Source organism: Euwallacea fornicatus, chromosome 3, assembly GCF_040115645.1.
Source record: "Euwallacea fornicatus isolate EFF26 chromosome 3, ASM4011564v1, whole genome shotgun sequence".
Lineage (NCBI taxonomy): Eukaryota > Metazoa > Arthropoda > Insecta > Coleoptera > Curculionidae > Euwallacea > Euwallacea fornicatus.
In genome coordinates, this window is record NC_089543.1 from 6,864,797 (window position 1) to 6,880,273 (window position 15,477).

The following is a 15,477-nucleotide window of genomic DNA, read 5'->3' on the forward strand; positions in this document are numbered from 1 at the left end:
TGCACAGTTTGACTAATCGTTTTTGGCGAAAGAAGTACTAGTCGAAGGCAGCGGAATTGAAAAAATGAATGTCATCATATCATGTTACGTCAAGTATGACGCAACTCCAGCGTTAAAATGACATTATAAAGGTACTAATATACGGGGACATTCTATTCGAAAGGTATTGCCAAATTTTGGGGAAATGCCGACACCGGTTGCTTCGCTCCATCCAGTCCTAAAATCCTCGAACAACCGTTAAATGCGGGATTGGTGATAACCGCTGGCAATTTTTCAACAATGTCCTTGAAGCTTAAAAATGTAGCGCTCTAGTTACTCGCTTTGTAGAGTATGAAAACGCCTATTGCGATAATTGACTTTAACAAGTTGTAAGACAAGTGACGATTGAAATTGATTTTGATGTACTGAAATCTAAAAATCACCTCCTTGTTTTGGCCCATTTGGCAGGAGTTTTCCCGTACGAACTCGAATAAAAATATCTATTTATCGGTTATTAATTCGCTTAGGTCATTCGTAACAAGTTATCCGATTCATTCACACAATTAACTCGTAGTGTCACAGTTTTAGAGTGCCGAATAAAGTTATTAGTCATTCCAACCAGTCAAACATGGCCGACGATGTACCCGTCAATTTTGAGGAAGAGAAGGTGCCAGAGGGAGAGCCTCCGAAAAATGACGAGCAACCAAAAGGACCGCAAGCCACGACTGAAAATATCCAAGAGAAGGAAAAAGCGATGTCTCCAAAGGCTGAAGTAGCCGGGGCTGACACAACTCCTCCGAAAAAGATTACTATTCATGTGAAAACACCAAAGGAGAAGGAATCCTTTGAGGTTGAGGAAGATCTTGGTATCAAAGAGGTAAAAATCGAGTCTGTTTCTCAAAGTGTCTTTTTTATATTGCGAATTCTCAAAAATATTTTGATATTACGAATGACATATTCATGCGAGATATTTTATGAAAAATAGAGTAACTCATTAACATTTCATCAGATTTTTAACAGTCATTGCTTTCTATAATGTACAACGGTTTTCACTATTATATGTGCTTTTAATTGTTAAATGAAACTTATGTACCTTGATATTTAAATTTATGTCACATGACTAGCTGTTTAAGCAATAGAACAAATCTACTTATGAACACAATATCTAGATAAGTTTATTATTACTAATTCAATGAAGTTTTTAATATTTTTAAAAACTTCTGTTCTATTAGTGTGTGGGTGTGCCATCATATTTCACAGCATCTCTGGGTTAAGTAAAAAAGCCCATTTTGGAGATAGATTATGATTCATTTTCATGCAACATAATCAATGCATCCAATTTTGCCTTTCAAGTCCTTTAGCTAAAAAATAGTGTGAGGGCTGTACATTCTGTTTAGGGAGGTTTTTTTTCCAGTTTGATAAAGTAGTGTTACACTCCTATGTTAACCTAGGGTTTGACCCTGAGTTCAGTAGAGAGAGGTACAATATAAACAAGATACAAACAAAAGTATGAATCTTCTTCATTGGAAGGTGTATCTTTCTATATGGGTTATTTCATTTAAAAACAATTACATTGCCCCCTTTATAAATAGCTTGGACATTTTCCTTAGGGTGTGCTTCATCTTTATTATTGTCGGATCCCTTCTTGATATTGAGCGTGTTTCAAATGCATTCTTGAGAATTTTCTACATCATTTTTGCCTGTCTGCCTGGAAATTTTTGTTTCTGTTCTCTGCAGTTTCTGTGCACAACTGGTGTCCTAGGGTGTCACAAATAAAGTTTTACAGAAAGTTTCATATTTTTTTTTACAATCTCTTCTTACTCCATTGCTGACAATTGTCTGTTCAATGGCACTGATGTACGTTGAATTTAAATGGACTTCTAGCACGTCTTGAATGTGCAATTGCATGTTTACCATTAGTTATTGTGTGCATTAATAACTGTGGATATTTCGAAAGTTTCCTTGTAGCATTGATAAAAAGAATCAACTTGGTGTTAACTAAAACAATTCAATGAACAATACGGTAATAAATGATCTATTAATAGCCGATAAGAGTATCTTCCCCTGGTCAATATTTTATAAGGACGTCAATTTGGGGTGTCCGCAAGTTTATTGTTAATTTAGTTTTTTCTTGGTATTTGGAGGAAAGCACAAAGTCTTCATGTCTTTTTTTTTTATTCCAGTTTAAAGATCTTATTGCTCCAAAATTCTCTGTGGAGCCTGAACAGTTGTGTCTCATATTTGCGGGTAAAATCATGAAGGATGCAGATAACTTGAAAAACCATAACATCAAAGATGGGTTAACTATCCATTTAGTGGTTAGAGCTGCTCCCCAAAGTACCGAACCTTCTGTTCAAAGACCTCCAGGTATGAGTAATGACATTTTTTATTTAATTTCAGAGAGATAGATCTTTTCAAATTTCCCCCTTAACGCTTTTCAATCTTTCCATGACTCACTGCTGAGAAGTGAAATAAGAAATACTATATTTTATCCAAACACTGCTATTTCAAAATCTATTGTTCTGTCGCAGCTGATATTGGAGCAACTCCGTTTAACTTAGGCAGCTTGGGTGGATTAGCTGGTCTTGACAGTTTAGGTCTTGGAGCATCTAGTTTCATGGAAATTCAAAATAGAATGCAAAGTGAATTACTCTCTAATCCTGACATGTTACGATCATTGTTAGACAATCCTCTGGTTCAAAGATTGATGAATGATCCGGAAAACATGAGAACTTTAATAACTAGAAACCCTCAGATGCAAGACTTAATGGAAAGGAATCCGGAAATCAGTCATATGCTGAATAATCCTGAGCTGCTTCGCCAAACCATGGAGCTCGCAAGAAACCCTTCAATGCTCCAAGAATTAATGAGAAGTCATGATAGAGCTATGAGTAATCTAGAAAGCATTCCCGGCGGATACAATGCCCTGCACAGAATGTATCGCGATATTCAGGAACCGATGTTGTCTGCGGCAAGTGAGCAATACTCGCAGAATCCTTTTTCTGGGCTGTTGGACAATACTCAAGTAAATAATCCACAACAAGGTAAGACTATTGAGTGATTAGTCGGTGTAATAGGGATCTGTTTAATTGTGAAAATCGGTTTTAGGTACTGAAAATAGAGATCCGTTACCAAATCCTTGGAGCAGGGGACAAGCAAACCCGCCACCGGCTACTAGTCCAGGAAGAAACGTCATGAATAATCCACCAATGGCCAGTTTGTTACAACAAATGTCTGAGAATCCTTCAATGATTCAAAACATGTTATCGGCACCGTACACACGTTCCGTATTGGATGCTTTGGCTGCCGATCCGAACATGGCAAATGCCCTTTTGGCAGAAAATCCATTGCTTTCTAGACATCCCCAACTTCAGGACCAAATGCGTAATATGATGCCTCAGTTCATCCAGCAACTTCAGAACCCTGAAATGCAGAATCTTATGACAAATCCGCAGGCGTTGAACGCAATATTACAAATTCAGCAAGGTAAATCTTAACGCTTAAAAAAACTACATTTTTGGACTTTAGCACACTGTTTATTTAATACTTTATTAAGTTGCTTTATGCAAGGATATATTTAGGAGTCTATTTATTATTTTCAGGTATGGAGACTCTAAGGCAAACGGCCCCTTCCCTTGTGAACACCTTCGTGCCTCCCGGTACTCCACCAACTACACAGGATGCCAACGCCACTACTACTACAACAGCTACCAGTGCCACACCCACTCCAACGGCCACCTCTACAACTACATCAACACCAGGAACAGGCGGTGATTCGTTCTCAGAGGTACGAAGTGGCACACACGCGAGTATTGAACATTCCAAGTTAATTCTCACCGGATTTATTAATTTTCAGTTTATGGCTCGCATGGTTGCTGGGATGACAGCGGGGCATGATCAGTCTTTGCCCCCAGAGCAAAGATATCAACAGCAGTTGGAGCAGTTAACTGCTATGGGATTTTTAAACCGGGAAGCAAATCTGCAGGCCTTAATATCAACATTTGGAGACATAAACGCGGCTGTCGAAAAACTACTCGCTCTAGGCCAGTTGTCTATGAGCTAACCTTCTTAAAGGCTTTGAACATGTTACTATTTTTATACATACATTCTTAGCTTTTCTTATTTATTTAACGATTCAAAGGTTTATAGTTATTCCATTTATCTGATGTGCTTTTTATTCGTTTCCTCTAATGGGAGGTGAATGATCTATCTCTTAAGAAATACTATCGTGGGGTCGTTTTGGAGTCCGAGACGTTAGAATGGTCTTCGGCTCCACATTCTGTATTGTAGATTATGTACTACAGTGATTTATGGTATATAATTTTTACTTCGTTTTAAGATACAACAGTTTATGTGAAATAAGAGACATATTTGTAAGTTTGACATGGCGTTACGCATGCCTGTTAACGATCGTGTTTTAAAAAAAACTATGATTTAATTTGTTTTCTTAGTCGGTTATTCAATAAATAAAGTATTTTAATTATTTGGTTTAATTCAAACTTTAGTCTTTCCTTGAAAAGTGCCTCAACTGGAACAAGCGGAAATTTGCCTACAGTAACGAGCTAAGCGTCATCGTTCGTCCGTGTTGCACAGAAAAAGTTTCTTAGCAAGTGGCTCGAAGTCGTGATTGATCACTCGACTGCTCCTAGCCCTTGCTTCGAACAACAGATTTCCCACCTAAGTTTATTGCGTTTAGCCAGGAGGTCGTCCACCTAAATGCGTCAAAAGTGGGTGAAGGTGATCAATAAAACGTACAATAATTCTTATAATATTAAGTAATCTAAGATTTTTCTCCTTAATCTATCATCACTGATTTAATTCTATGACTAGACTATATCGTACGACTGGATAATAGTTTTTGAATACTATGCCCTAAAAATATTTAACAAAGAGCAAATCTACAAAACTACGTCACTTTGTTTTCAGTTTCAGGTATGGAATATGCTGTTCCGCTTTGAGTCGAACAAGCGTTGTAACTCGAGGTCAGATTTAATCCTATCTCCATGCATCCAGGTTTTCTGAGAGAAAGACCGGTCTCACCTGGAATACGAATAATAATTGTGTTTAAAAAGTAATTTATCAGATTTATTAAAGCTTTCATTTCACGCTTCTTATTTTTTTTAATATCCAATTAATTCCAAGTTTTGTATCGGGCAATTAGATTTAGCCTGTTCAGCCACTCTGTGTATCTCGACATCGAAGAATTTTTAGCGTGACTCTATAGCGGTAAAGACAAATTTACCATTTTCTCCAATTAAAAATTGGCTTTGAACGTCCTGACGACGATTTAAAAACGTTTCTCTACTTGAAACGTCCATGGAAAGTTTCGTTACGTTCCAGTTTCGATTCTGACTAAATGGAGAATGAATGTCCCTCGAAGTTGTGACGTTCACTTGCGGACTTTTTGAAGATTCGCGAATCTGGAAAATAAAATTTTGGTAAATTGAGGAAGCGCATGGTGCCAATACGAACAATCACCGTTTTGTAGTAAAAAACGTGAATGTTTTAGTAATGGAACAAACTGGGCGGTTATAAATTGTTTACGTTGAAAGCGTGTACGGTGAATCATCCGAAGCACGAAAAAACGCGCATTCCTATCTTTGCTGCCTATAAAAACAAAAAAAGATTTCAGGCAAAATAAAGGATTGAAATAACTGGCCTTAAATATTGTATGAACCCCCGCTTAGCACGGTTACAAGTTATGTAAATATAAAAACATAATGGGACTCTTACGAGTAAATTAAAGTCGGCTCCGTAGAGTGAATACAATTCAACAATGAGAGAAAATCTGACAATAGATTAATTACTGCTTCTATAGCGCACTGAATATTTAAAATATCCGAAAACGAATATACACAATGCTAGGAGCTACAGCATACAATCTGTGAATATTTAAGATCTGATCTGCCCCGAGGGAGGATGGACGAAAATATCTATAAAACGCCTCTCCCCTCGTCTGCACGATGGAAAATCCAACAATGTTTCTATTGGACTCTGTGACTTGAAATAAATCGTGAAATTGACTTTCTGAAGAGTTTTGCATAATTGGTAATTGAAGTTGGATATAACAGGGGCAAGTTTTCATTTAATAAAGCTGCCTATAAATTACCTCCTGTTAAAATATGCATATTTGAAATTTGATTTCTCTCCTCATCTATGCTCAGAAGTCATTACCGCCTTCATCGAGGAATTTTATCAAAATCGTCCGTGTAGAATCGTCACAAACGCTAGAGAGGTAGAATAGCAGATAGTCAGACAGAATGGCAGATAGTGAGATAGAATGGCAGATACAAGGAGGTTTCTCTTCGGGTAATTTAATAAAACGACTCAACACGGAGGAAATGCCGACTCGATTTGCTTTTGGCTCTTTGGGTAAAACGCTTAATTTAATGTGACATTTTGAGACAATAGAAGCGGCAGTTTTTTAAATTACTATACTAAATCGCTTGGGGGAACTGTTGTACCTTTATCCCCAGTAAAATAATCACTCGTCGACTTTTACTACGTGATTTTGAATTAAAATTTACACAGGCGGGATGCTTCTTTTGTTAACTAACTTCGGCAAATTGAAATTGCCTCGGTAGGGCCGTGTTTCTTCTCTCAAACACTAATTTCGACGTTTAAAGCGCAATTCACCACATGAAATTAAAATTCTATTTCATAAAATAGGTAATTAGAAATCGGCACGAAAATTGAAGAAACGCGGATCTGTAAAGATCCATTAGCAGAAACGTAGCGAGAATATAATAAATACACATTCCAAGTTAAATGAGTTCTTATCCATGAGGGAGTTCAGGCTGGCAGACGTTCAACTGCCGACGAATGTGTCCCAATGGAAACATACAAACAGTCGATACCGAGCGCTGATTTTGTACATGATTGCTTTTTTTATATCGCAAAACAAGGCACGTACACTTACAAGATAACAGGGTCATTTTGGAACAACTTAAACCTTCGTCTCGCGTCATTTCTTCTAAAAGTAATGACCCAAAATTTCATAATACACGGAAAGTTTCCGCTTTTATTTCTCTCCTTCTTTCCTGCCACGCAGGAATAAATGTTGTTTTTGTTGCAGGTCGGGATGAACCGTACACGGTAAATTGGAGAACGAGTTCGTTTGCGTCTGAGATATTTGAAAATATGTAAAATTAGCGAGGCTGACACAGGGTGCAAGTTTTACGAGACCCACCACTGGGATCTGGGTTATCGCAACGGCTCGATGAGAATACCGTGTTGTCTCAGCGAAGCAAGATTCGGTCTTATATCAATTTTTGTTGTAAAAGACGCGCCAAGGCCCATTCGTTCAAGTTCTGGGTCGAATACTTCGATCCTCAGCAGTCCCTTCAAACATGACGTCTGCCAAATCGGGCAACGATGGTCGTCACCCTGATGCTCGCCTAAACTTCTTAACGTGCCCTCGACGTTATTTTCTTACAGAAAACCGTGAGATTTTCAACTAACTAGAATTGTGAGTAGCAAGTTTATGGGACGCACATCGCCATTCCCATTCGTCATTGGCCGACACGTAGGCTGAAAGATGGGATTCCTTCGGTCGTTCGGTTGCCGAGCCTAATTAAGGCGTTTTCGAATTGACGGTGTCAACTGAGACACGGGGTGCAGGAAAGTTATGCCATAGAAGGAAACTCGAAGTAATATGAGCAGGACTCCCGAAACGTTCCGATTATAGATAAGGTTTGCTGATACCGAACTACGACGCACGTGCTAAAAAACCATTTAACAGCCGTGCTTAAAAAAAGGTACCTGTCCTCATTGATAAACAAAAACATAATGTAAATAACGCTACGGGCTTGGGTCTCGTACACCTATTTATGTACACAGATGCGAACGGAGGTTTTATGCGGTTTAAAAAGCAAAGAAATATTGGAACACGCATAAAGTGTTCTCTTGCGATTAAACTGCCATAATATTCGATCATATTTCCCTTTATATTTATACCCACACTTGATATAAATTAAATAACCCTGTATTTTTAGAGCAGCGCCTTGCTCAAACTAGATATTTGCTTTTAATCTTATTGAAAGGTCCGTTAAACATACACGTACGTATTGAGTTACATTTGATTAAAAAGACCAACACATTAATCGACTTTGAAAGGGTGGTGGTCATCACTATACATATTTACCTTACGCTTCATTACATTTTTTACACTTCGCTATTTATTTTTATTAAGCTTAAAGCGCAACTTATCGCACATGCCCTCGTGGCACTAACATTGTTAGGACCTGTGCAAGGAAGACCGAAACGATGTGAGAACATCGCCATCGTGGCGGAGTGTTTTTCACCTTTAACAGTAGAGATTTTTTTAAGATTTCTGGATGGTTTTTGTGCGTTGTGCCTCGTTATTCGCATAAATTCGCAATAACTTACTCGTTTTTCTCGGTTCCAGTAAACTTCAGCTATCGATAGAAATGGTTTTTTCTTAATTTTCACTAAATCATGGTGGTCCGAACGTGCTATTCGGTCTGCAGTTAGCTTGGCGGTCATTTTATAAATTCTCGAGTTCGGGTGGCATGAGTGAAACAACGTTTTTTGGTCACTCCAAGCTGCAGTCGCACATTAATCATTCATATTTTACTTCCTTCATTGTCAGCATTAGAAAGGAACGAAGGAGCGAAAACATTTTTTTCATAGTTTAACAACAGTCACCATTTTTTATCGGCCTTTTCTTTTATCACGAACATCACAATAATGATGCCTTATGCAGGCTCTCTCTGTTTTTATAAATGACGGCACTAATACTTGGCGAAGCTCTGTCCTCTAGGGAGTAGCCGGAATTGATTCTATTATACGAGCTCCCCCTCATGCCGAAAATAATAGTCCGAATATGAGTGAATTTTATTGCTATAGCAAACCTTCATTAAAAGGAATATTAAGGAGGGATTAGAGTAATTGGTATCGGTTTAAGGCGCTTGTCTAACCTTTAGAACACGAATCTCGTTCTACGGATTGAAAAGAATACATGGATTATCCATATCGACACCGCCTTAAACTTGAAAGCTGTTGACAGTTCTAGAGCCTCGTGCAAGTTTTATACACTGAATCGCTCCAAGAACTCTCCTTGGTAGTCCTCCTTCCGCCTCAAACGTATGTCGATAAAGGCGATTTTTAAGACCGAGCAAATAAATCTTATTGACACGGACACTTCGCGGTTATAGGTGAACACTGCAAAAATGCCCATCCTGTATCATACAAAATCAAAAAAAAAAAAAGAAAAAAACCGAGCCAGATCATCTAACCTGGACCTGAAAGAAAAGTCTTGGCGTCAAAGGGAACATCATGAACCCGTCTTAATCGAGGCTTATTCTCGAAAATGTTACGTCATATAAACTTAAAGATTCTTCATTAAGGCTTGTCTGGACTTTCAATGAATTTTATCGCACCGTCGGGAATCAGGCCATTTGAAAGAAATCACACTTAAAACTTAGCTCGTCTCGAGGCTTTTAAATCAGAAAGGTTTTTATCAGAAATTTAGGTAAATTAACATCGATAACGAAGAGCAGGTAATTCTTATTCATCAAACATCCTTAAGGAGATCGAAAAGCAATTCCCCGAAATCCTACTTCCGGTGTGTCGCGATCTTGCAGGAGGTACGATATGCTGTTTAGGTAATACGAAAACTTCTTACCTTTTTCTCCTCCATGTCCCAATTTCCAGTAGATTCTGCATTGTCATCGGTAGTTTCAATATCTACTTCGTGGTCGCTGTCGTCCGACATTTTCGAACTGCAGTTCTTCACTATGGGCTGCACCGGTTTAAACGCGGACTGGTACGATTTCTCCAACGGATACAAAGGGCTCTCCTGGGGGAAAATCAGAGGGGCACCTTTGAGCCACGGTAACGAAGAATACGAAGAAAAACCTAGCGGTTTGTAATAGATAAGATCCATTGCCACACGAGAAAGGGGCAGAGGCAGCTCCTGGCAGCTGGCCAGTCTCGGCGATGGTACCACTGGTTGGTTCTGAGGTTTTGACACGTGTTGCTTCAAACTGTGCGAGACGGCCGAAGAGGACAATAATCTCTTGCGAGTTCCTCCATTGAACATCGCTTTAACATCTTCCCAAGCGTGAACAATTTCCTCCGGAGGATTTCCGCTAAGTTTCATGTGTCGTCTCCAAGAGTTGAAATTGGCCGCGTCCGGTTGAACATATTTGTCGTTACTGGTCAGGCGATGAGAATGAAATATGAACTTGTTCGGTGAGAAAAACAAGCCGCAGATTAAACACTTGATACATTTAGCTCTGGAGGAGTTGTATCTCGAGGGAAGAAAGGAACCTCTACAGCCCCAGGCGCATTCATGAAAAACCGCAAAAGCGAAATCGTCTGGGAGCCTTGGAGGATCGTTGTCTCCGAGGAAACTCTTGCATAAGCGCTCGGCTTCTCTTCGCGTTATCATACCACATCTTCTTGACGATACAGGCATCGCTCCCGCTCTTCGCAAGATTTCTAGTTGGACTGGCGTGCATTGTACGCAAGTTATTCCTGAAATAGCTAACTTGTTCAGCGAGCATTTCGTGTGGCAACATCTTCAAGTAATCACATTCGAGGTGGTGATTTTTGAAGACAAAACTTTATCGACGTTAAAAAATTTACGTTTCGGGAATGGCCCGTTGCAAGCTTACTCACCTAAGGCTACTCTCCTATTGTGGATTTCGTTGTAGCTAAATTGCTTCAGTAGCGTATTGGAGATTTGTGCCAGGCAGAGTCGTTCTTGATTTTCGATGATGAGCGCCACTATTGGAACGCCATAAAGAACCACCGTTGAGACCTGAAACTAGCAAAATAAACAATGTAAATGATCAGATAATAGAAATCACGGTTTCACTCGGTATTGGGGTAGGTGTAGGCTAACCGGAACTGACGCAAAGGAACCTACTTGGGGAAAAATATTTGAATAAATGAGAGGGCAATTGTTAATGCTGAAATTTCTTGGAAGTTCTCATGAAATACGTACCAGATTGCCCTGTTGGCATTTAAAATGTTTGGAGCGAAAGTTTCCCCCCCCAGTAATGGGTGATAAAAGCAATTGCCTGCCACTTATCAAAATAAATGTAGTGATTGATATTTCGAAGTTAATAAAAAGCAACGAACAAGAAGAGAACCGGTTGGTAAAACGGTACGTTTATAAAAGAGGGACGTGACATTTTGCCTCACACTTGAGCCAAGGAATTAAGTTAATACGCACTTAATTTCCAAAACTCAAAAAGATTGTCTTTTGACCAATGAACCTATTAATGAAACACTAAGTAATTGAAAAAAACCCAAATATAACGTGCCATATACGTGCATAACTGTGTACATGTTATCTAGAAGAACAAAAAGAAGCAAGAACGTCGATATCATGAAATAGCCATTGTAGTCTCCAGGTTTTTCACCTATCGAATTGGCATGGGAAGGGTTGACCAGAAGAATTAAAAATCGTTCTCCGTTTAATTCTAGTCAACTTTGGACCTTTCTAAAGGATGAGTGGACACAGCTGATAAGCGAATATTTCACAAAATTGTTAATGCCGAAAATGTGCGAATCAATAATAAAAAATAACGGAAGCCATTTTGATGAATCCAACTTATAATTTCGTGCGTTTTTCCCTGTTTATTTGGATAATTCATCATTAAACTCCACTCAATTTTCATCGTACACTTTATTGCAATCGTATTCTCATTCTGTATACTGTTTGACTAAAAATAACACTTTTTCCTTCCTGTAGCTGTTTCCATTGCAAATTCGTTTAAGTGCCGCTAATTTTTGGATGGTAACGTACATATGCAGCATCTGTCTTACAGGGAAACGAAATTGGGCAACGGCCCAGGGCGCCAGACACGCCAAGTCCAGCCCTGCATATATGATTACGAAAATTCTATGTGTAAAAATGCTGGATAACACATTCGTTGTACAACATCGCTATCCAACTTAATTTCTCATCTACGCCACTGGCCCGAGTTCGAGAAATTGTACTCTTCAGCTTCCGAAGGGAAATCGCAGCCGTATCGTCGTTATTTGCTTGGCCCAAGGACCTTTGATAAAAAACGCGAGCGATTCACAATTGTTTGTTTATATTCGTCATAGTCCCCCACGGCCACCTTCGGCAAAAATGCAAAAATGATCCCAACCTGAACCAATCAGAGATTGTCAATAGGAAATGGCGAATGACGAACCTAGAGATAAGACGACATACGGGATGTTCCCGAAACAATGTTGAAAATGAGCGTTACTAATGTATTTTCCATTCAATTTGCCTGTATATTCTCCGTTTTAAGTAACGAACATTTAACTTTAACCGTCTATCACGATATTGCTGGTTCTCCCCTAGACCCTAAGGGTTTAAATGTCACTGATGGTCTGTTGTCACACGTAATTTAAAATTTGATTAAATTGTGTGTTGGGGACTAAAGTGCACGTGAGCCTACAAAATTGAACCCACACTCTTTCGCAGAACGTTCCTTTTTTAACGTAATTGGAAGCTACTACGAAATTACCTTTGAGTTTACCATAATTTCCACACTTATTTGCAATAAAAACTTTTATTTGACAAAAAACTAAGCTACTTCCCGAAGGAAGAGATTTCGACGTGTTTAGCTTAGTTCAGGTTAGATGTGTCGTTTAAAAATTTTTGGAATTCAGATAGCCTCTCCACCTGGCCATCGGGAACCTGCAGCTCCTTCAAACGCTCTCACAGTCGCCAAATTGACAGGCGAGAAATCGAAACATTTTTAATTAAAAAAATCAGCAATTGATGAAGAGATAAATAAAAAATACAATAAACAACGTAAAAAGACGGAAAATTAAATTTAAAAAAATACAAATCGAGTTTTTTACTATAAATTGAAATTAAAAAAATTAGATGAAATTTTTCCAAAAGCTAAAACTATAACTGTGCGAGAACACCTTCTATTTTAACGCCCAAATAACGTATTTGCTGTTAAAATTAGTTACATAGGTGCCCTTCTGCGCTTAACTGGAAGTATATACACACATAAATACATACATATATATATATATTTTTTTTACATTTATTTGAAATACGTCCATAGACCGTCGGTTAAGCGACCGTCAATATCGACACACTGTTCAGGTTAGCTCACCCACATTTTAAATATATGTAAAGGTAACACTAAATACCTATTACCTGATTCGGTTTCGAAATAATCTCCTTTTTTATGGGTATCGCTGTCGCCGAAACATCTGATTGCACACTCATGTTTTGTCATCACAAAGAAAAACAAATGATGATGATGATGATGATGATGATGATGATGATGATGACGATAGGATGACCGTCTATGAGAACGTCATTAAATATTTACTCCATATTTAGCACTATTTCAAATGAATTTCAACAACACTAAGATGAGAAACATCTTTTTTCACTAGCAGAAAGAGCCACTTTCGAAACGAATTTGACAATAGCTGGGACACAAATGAAAACTCCAACAGGGTAGACGATTTACCCTTTGGAGGCTCCGCCTTGAACTGCGAAAATGGGGATGTGTCTATATTTGGATCCTCTGTGTTATCCAATGGAGGCAAGGGATGAAAGGGAGGCATCGCCAATCCTTAAATGTTGGCGAATGGCCAATGATCTCTTGGTTTCTAGTTCTAGGCTTTACTAATATTATACATTGGCTTAGATTTATTTTTGCACGTTTATTTAATTTGATGCTATACATTCCAACTTTCGACCATCTCCAACTTTAATTCGGATGTCAGACCTTTAGGGACGTTGAGAATTACTTTTGTTGCCGATTAAAATGTTACGCCAGGGAGATTTGCTGTTTATTCAAGCGCATTAAGGAGCACGTTTCACTATACCAATTCTGGATCTGATAGATAGTACGACGTATTCTATACAGGGTATTTTTACATTGTCTCGTCGGACGACGTCTCTTTTAGCGTTGGAGCCACAGCAAAAAGTTAAATAAATACGAGGGTTGCAGAAAATAAATTCGGCATCCTAAAAAAATATGTGAAAAATGTACGTTTTTTTTTTTAATTATTATTAGGAGGACATGCAGGTCCTGTGAAGCATGTTCTGGAACCGTCTAGAGGGTGTATGAAGTTTGGGGAATTTATTTTTAAGGGGTGAGCAACAGATTCACAAAAAAAGTTAACTACACCGCAAACAACGTAACGAAATTGCGTAACAAGAGAGGAATAATTTCTTTAACAATTTATTAATTTTTTTTTCAATTAACGCATTCACGAATTATTCGTCTAGTCATCTCTTGTTGATTACCACAATACTTTATTTTTGCAATCGATTTTTATTAATTTTCATTGCAACATTAATATATATTTACGGGGAGACATGCCCATTCAACAAAAAAAAATCGCTCAAGCGCCGCAAACGCCCCAAGAGCGGGATGGTTGACTGGACCAACAACGGCAGGCTCTGCATATGGAAGAAGTGCTGAATTTTGTTGAGAAATATCCTCCCACCAGTAATCGAAAAACATTCCTCGAAATAGACGTCCCCAATTAAGAGGGGGCTTCCTGAGAAACCTTTGCATCCCCATTATCGGTAGTACCGTTCCACGGTCTGTCGGATCGGTCGCCGACCTGATGTTCCTCGATTTTCGTTCATCGGGCCTTCAGAAGATCATTCGACAATAACGTTTCTCAGGAACCAGCAAAATCCCGACAAAAAAGCTTTTGATAATGACTCATCGATTGCCGCATTAAGTTTCCCAACATTTACGTAGGTACTTATGTGGAAAATTACTCGCATCATCCATTCGACCCTTCAAAAGGATCATATTGTAAGTTTAAACTTATACGGGAATAACACCATTTGTCTGAGAATAATAAGGACCACGGTCGGATCTGAGGTATAATTGAATGTTAGATGAATAATTCATGGGCGGCCACAACTCACCAGGGACCACGTTGCCTCACTTTATGCGCCTTCTGACCGTTTTTGGCAAATGAATTGCTGCGTCACTATGTCACGCTTGCCGCCCTTTATTTTCAATTACGGCTGCCTTCGTGTAGTTAAATTAGCGTGTCAAATTGTTTGGGATTCAATTTCGTATACGGCAACTAGAAAATAGCCCGAAACAACCGCCCGAAAAAGTTTTTCTTTTAAAGGTCTAAATTGTTACAGACAGTTTGGGCACTCTTGGGGATGTTTTTCTTTCTAAATGTCGTGTTTTATGCATGACGTCATACAGTAATGATCTTAGATTTATAGTGACGCGCAGGGCTTTTGCACATGCTCTGTTGGTTAAATGCAACTGCGATCCGTCATTCTCTGCGGAGGTAGATTTACTACCCACATGGTAAATCGCTCCCGGTCCCTTCCGAGAAAGTAACCATTGCATGTGGAGCAATTTACATATTAATTTTTGGCGCATGCTCGCCTCGGGGTGGTCCTAATATCGTCAAAGCCACGTGCCAACGCAACGGAGAGTTCTCTTGGAGATTTACCGAGAAGGAGTTCGGTTGGTGATCATGCTCGCGTTTTTCCACTTCGGATCATCTCGA

At 38.8% G+C, this 15,477-nt stretch overlaps 2 protein-coding genes across 3 annotated transcripts; one reads left to right on the top strand and one right to left on the bottom strand.

Annotated features, from left to right (window-relative positions):
• The first annotated feature begins 374 nt into the window (after positions 1-374).
• On the top strand, positions 375-4,478 carry Ubqn (ubiquilin). The gene is made up of 6 exons (XM_066302508.1): positions 375-856; positions 2,163-2,346; positions 2,511-3,023; positions 3,088-3,465; positions 3,582-3,766; positions 3,836-4,478. Exons 1-6 carry the CDS (start codon positions 608-610, stop codon positions 4,040-4,042), a joined length of 1,716 nt encoding a protein of 571 aa, XP_066158605.1. The 5' UTR covers positions 375-607; the 3' UTR covers positions 4,043-4,478.
• fuss (fussel) lies at positions 3,597-13,870 on the bottom strand. Of its 2 annotated transcripts, none has more exons than XM_066302511.1 (5): positions 13,124-13,870; positions 10,624-10,765; positions 9,626-10,479; positions 5,222-5,399; positions 3,597-5,019 (listed from the first exon to the last, which is right to left on the bottom strand). In XM_066302511.1, the coding sequence occupies exons 1-5, from the start codon at positions 13,193-13,195 to the stop codon at positions 4,886-4,888; spliced, it is 1,380 nt and encodes a 459-aa protein (XP_066158608.1). In that variant the 5' UTR covers positions 13,196-13,870; the 3' UTR covers positions 3,597-4,885. The 2 variants fall into 2 exon arrangements, with proteins under 2 accessions (XP_066158608.1, XP_066158607.1); XM_066302510.1 differs by having other exon boundaries at positions 10,624-10,771.
• Between the last annotated feature and the right edge of the window lie 1,607 nt (positions 13,871-15,477).

What these genes read in the sequence shown, in the direction of transcription:
- Ubqn (XM_066302508.1), top strand. Translation starts at nt 608, where the DNA reads ATGGCCGACGATGTACCCGTCAATTTTGAGGAAGAGAAGGTGCCAGAG. An exon ending in AAGATCTTGGTATCAAAGAG is followed by an intron (nt 857 to 2,162) that starts GTAAAAATCGAG and finishes TTTTTATTCCAG; the next exon opens with TTTAAAGATCTTATTGCTCC. An exon ending in AGTAAATAATCCACAACAAG is followed by an intron (nt 3,024 to 3,087) that starts GTAAGACTATTG and finishes AATCGGTTTTAG; the next exon opens with GTACTGAAAATAGAGATCCG.
- fuss (XM_066302510.1), bottom strand. Translation starts at nt 13,195, where the DNA reads ATGAGTGTGCAATCAGATGTTTCGGCGACAGCGATACCCATAAAAAAG. An exon ending in CAATAGGAGAGTAGCCTTAG is followed by an intron (nt 10,480 to 10,623) that starts GTGAGTAAGCTT and finishes TAGCTATTTCAG; the next exon opens with GAATAACTTGCGTACAATGC. An exon ending in ATTTTTAATTGGAGAAAATG is followed by an intron (nt 5,020 to 5,221) that starts GTAAATTTGTCT and finishes TTCGTATTCCAG; the next exon opens with GTGAGACCGGTCTTTCTCTC.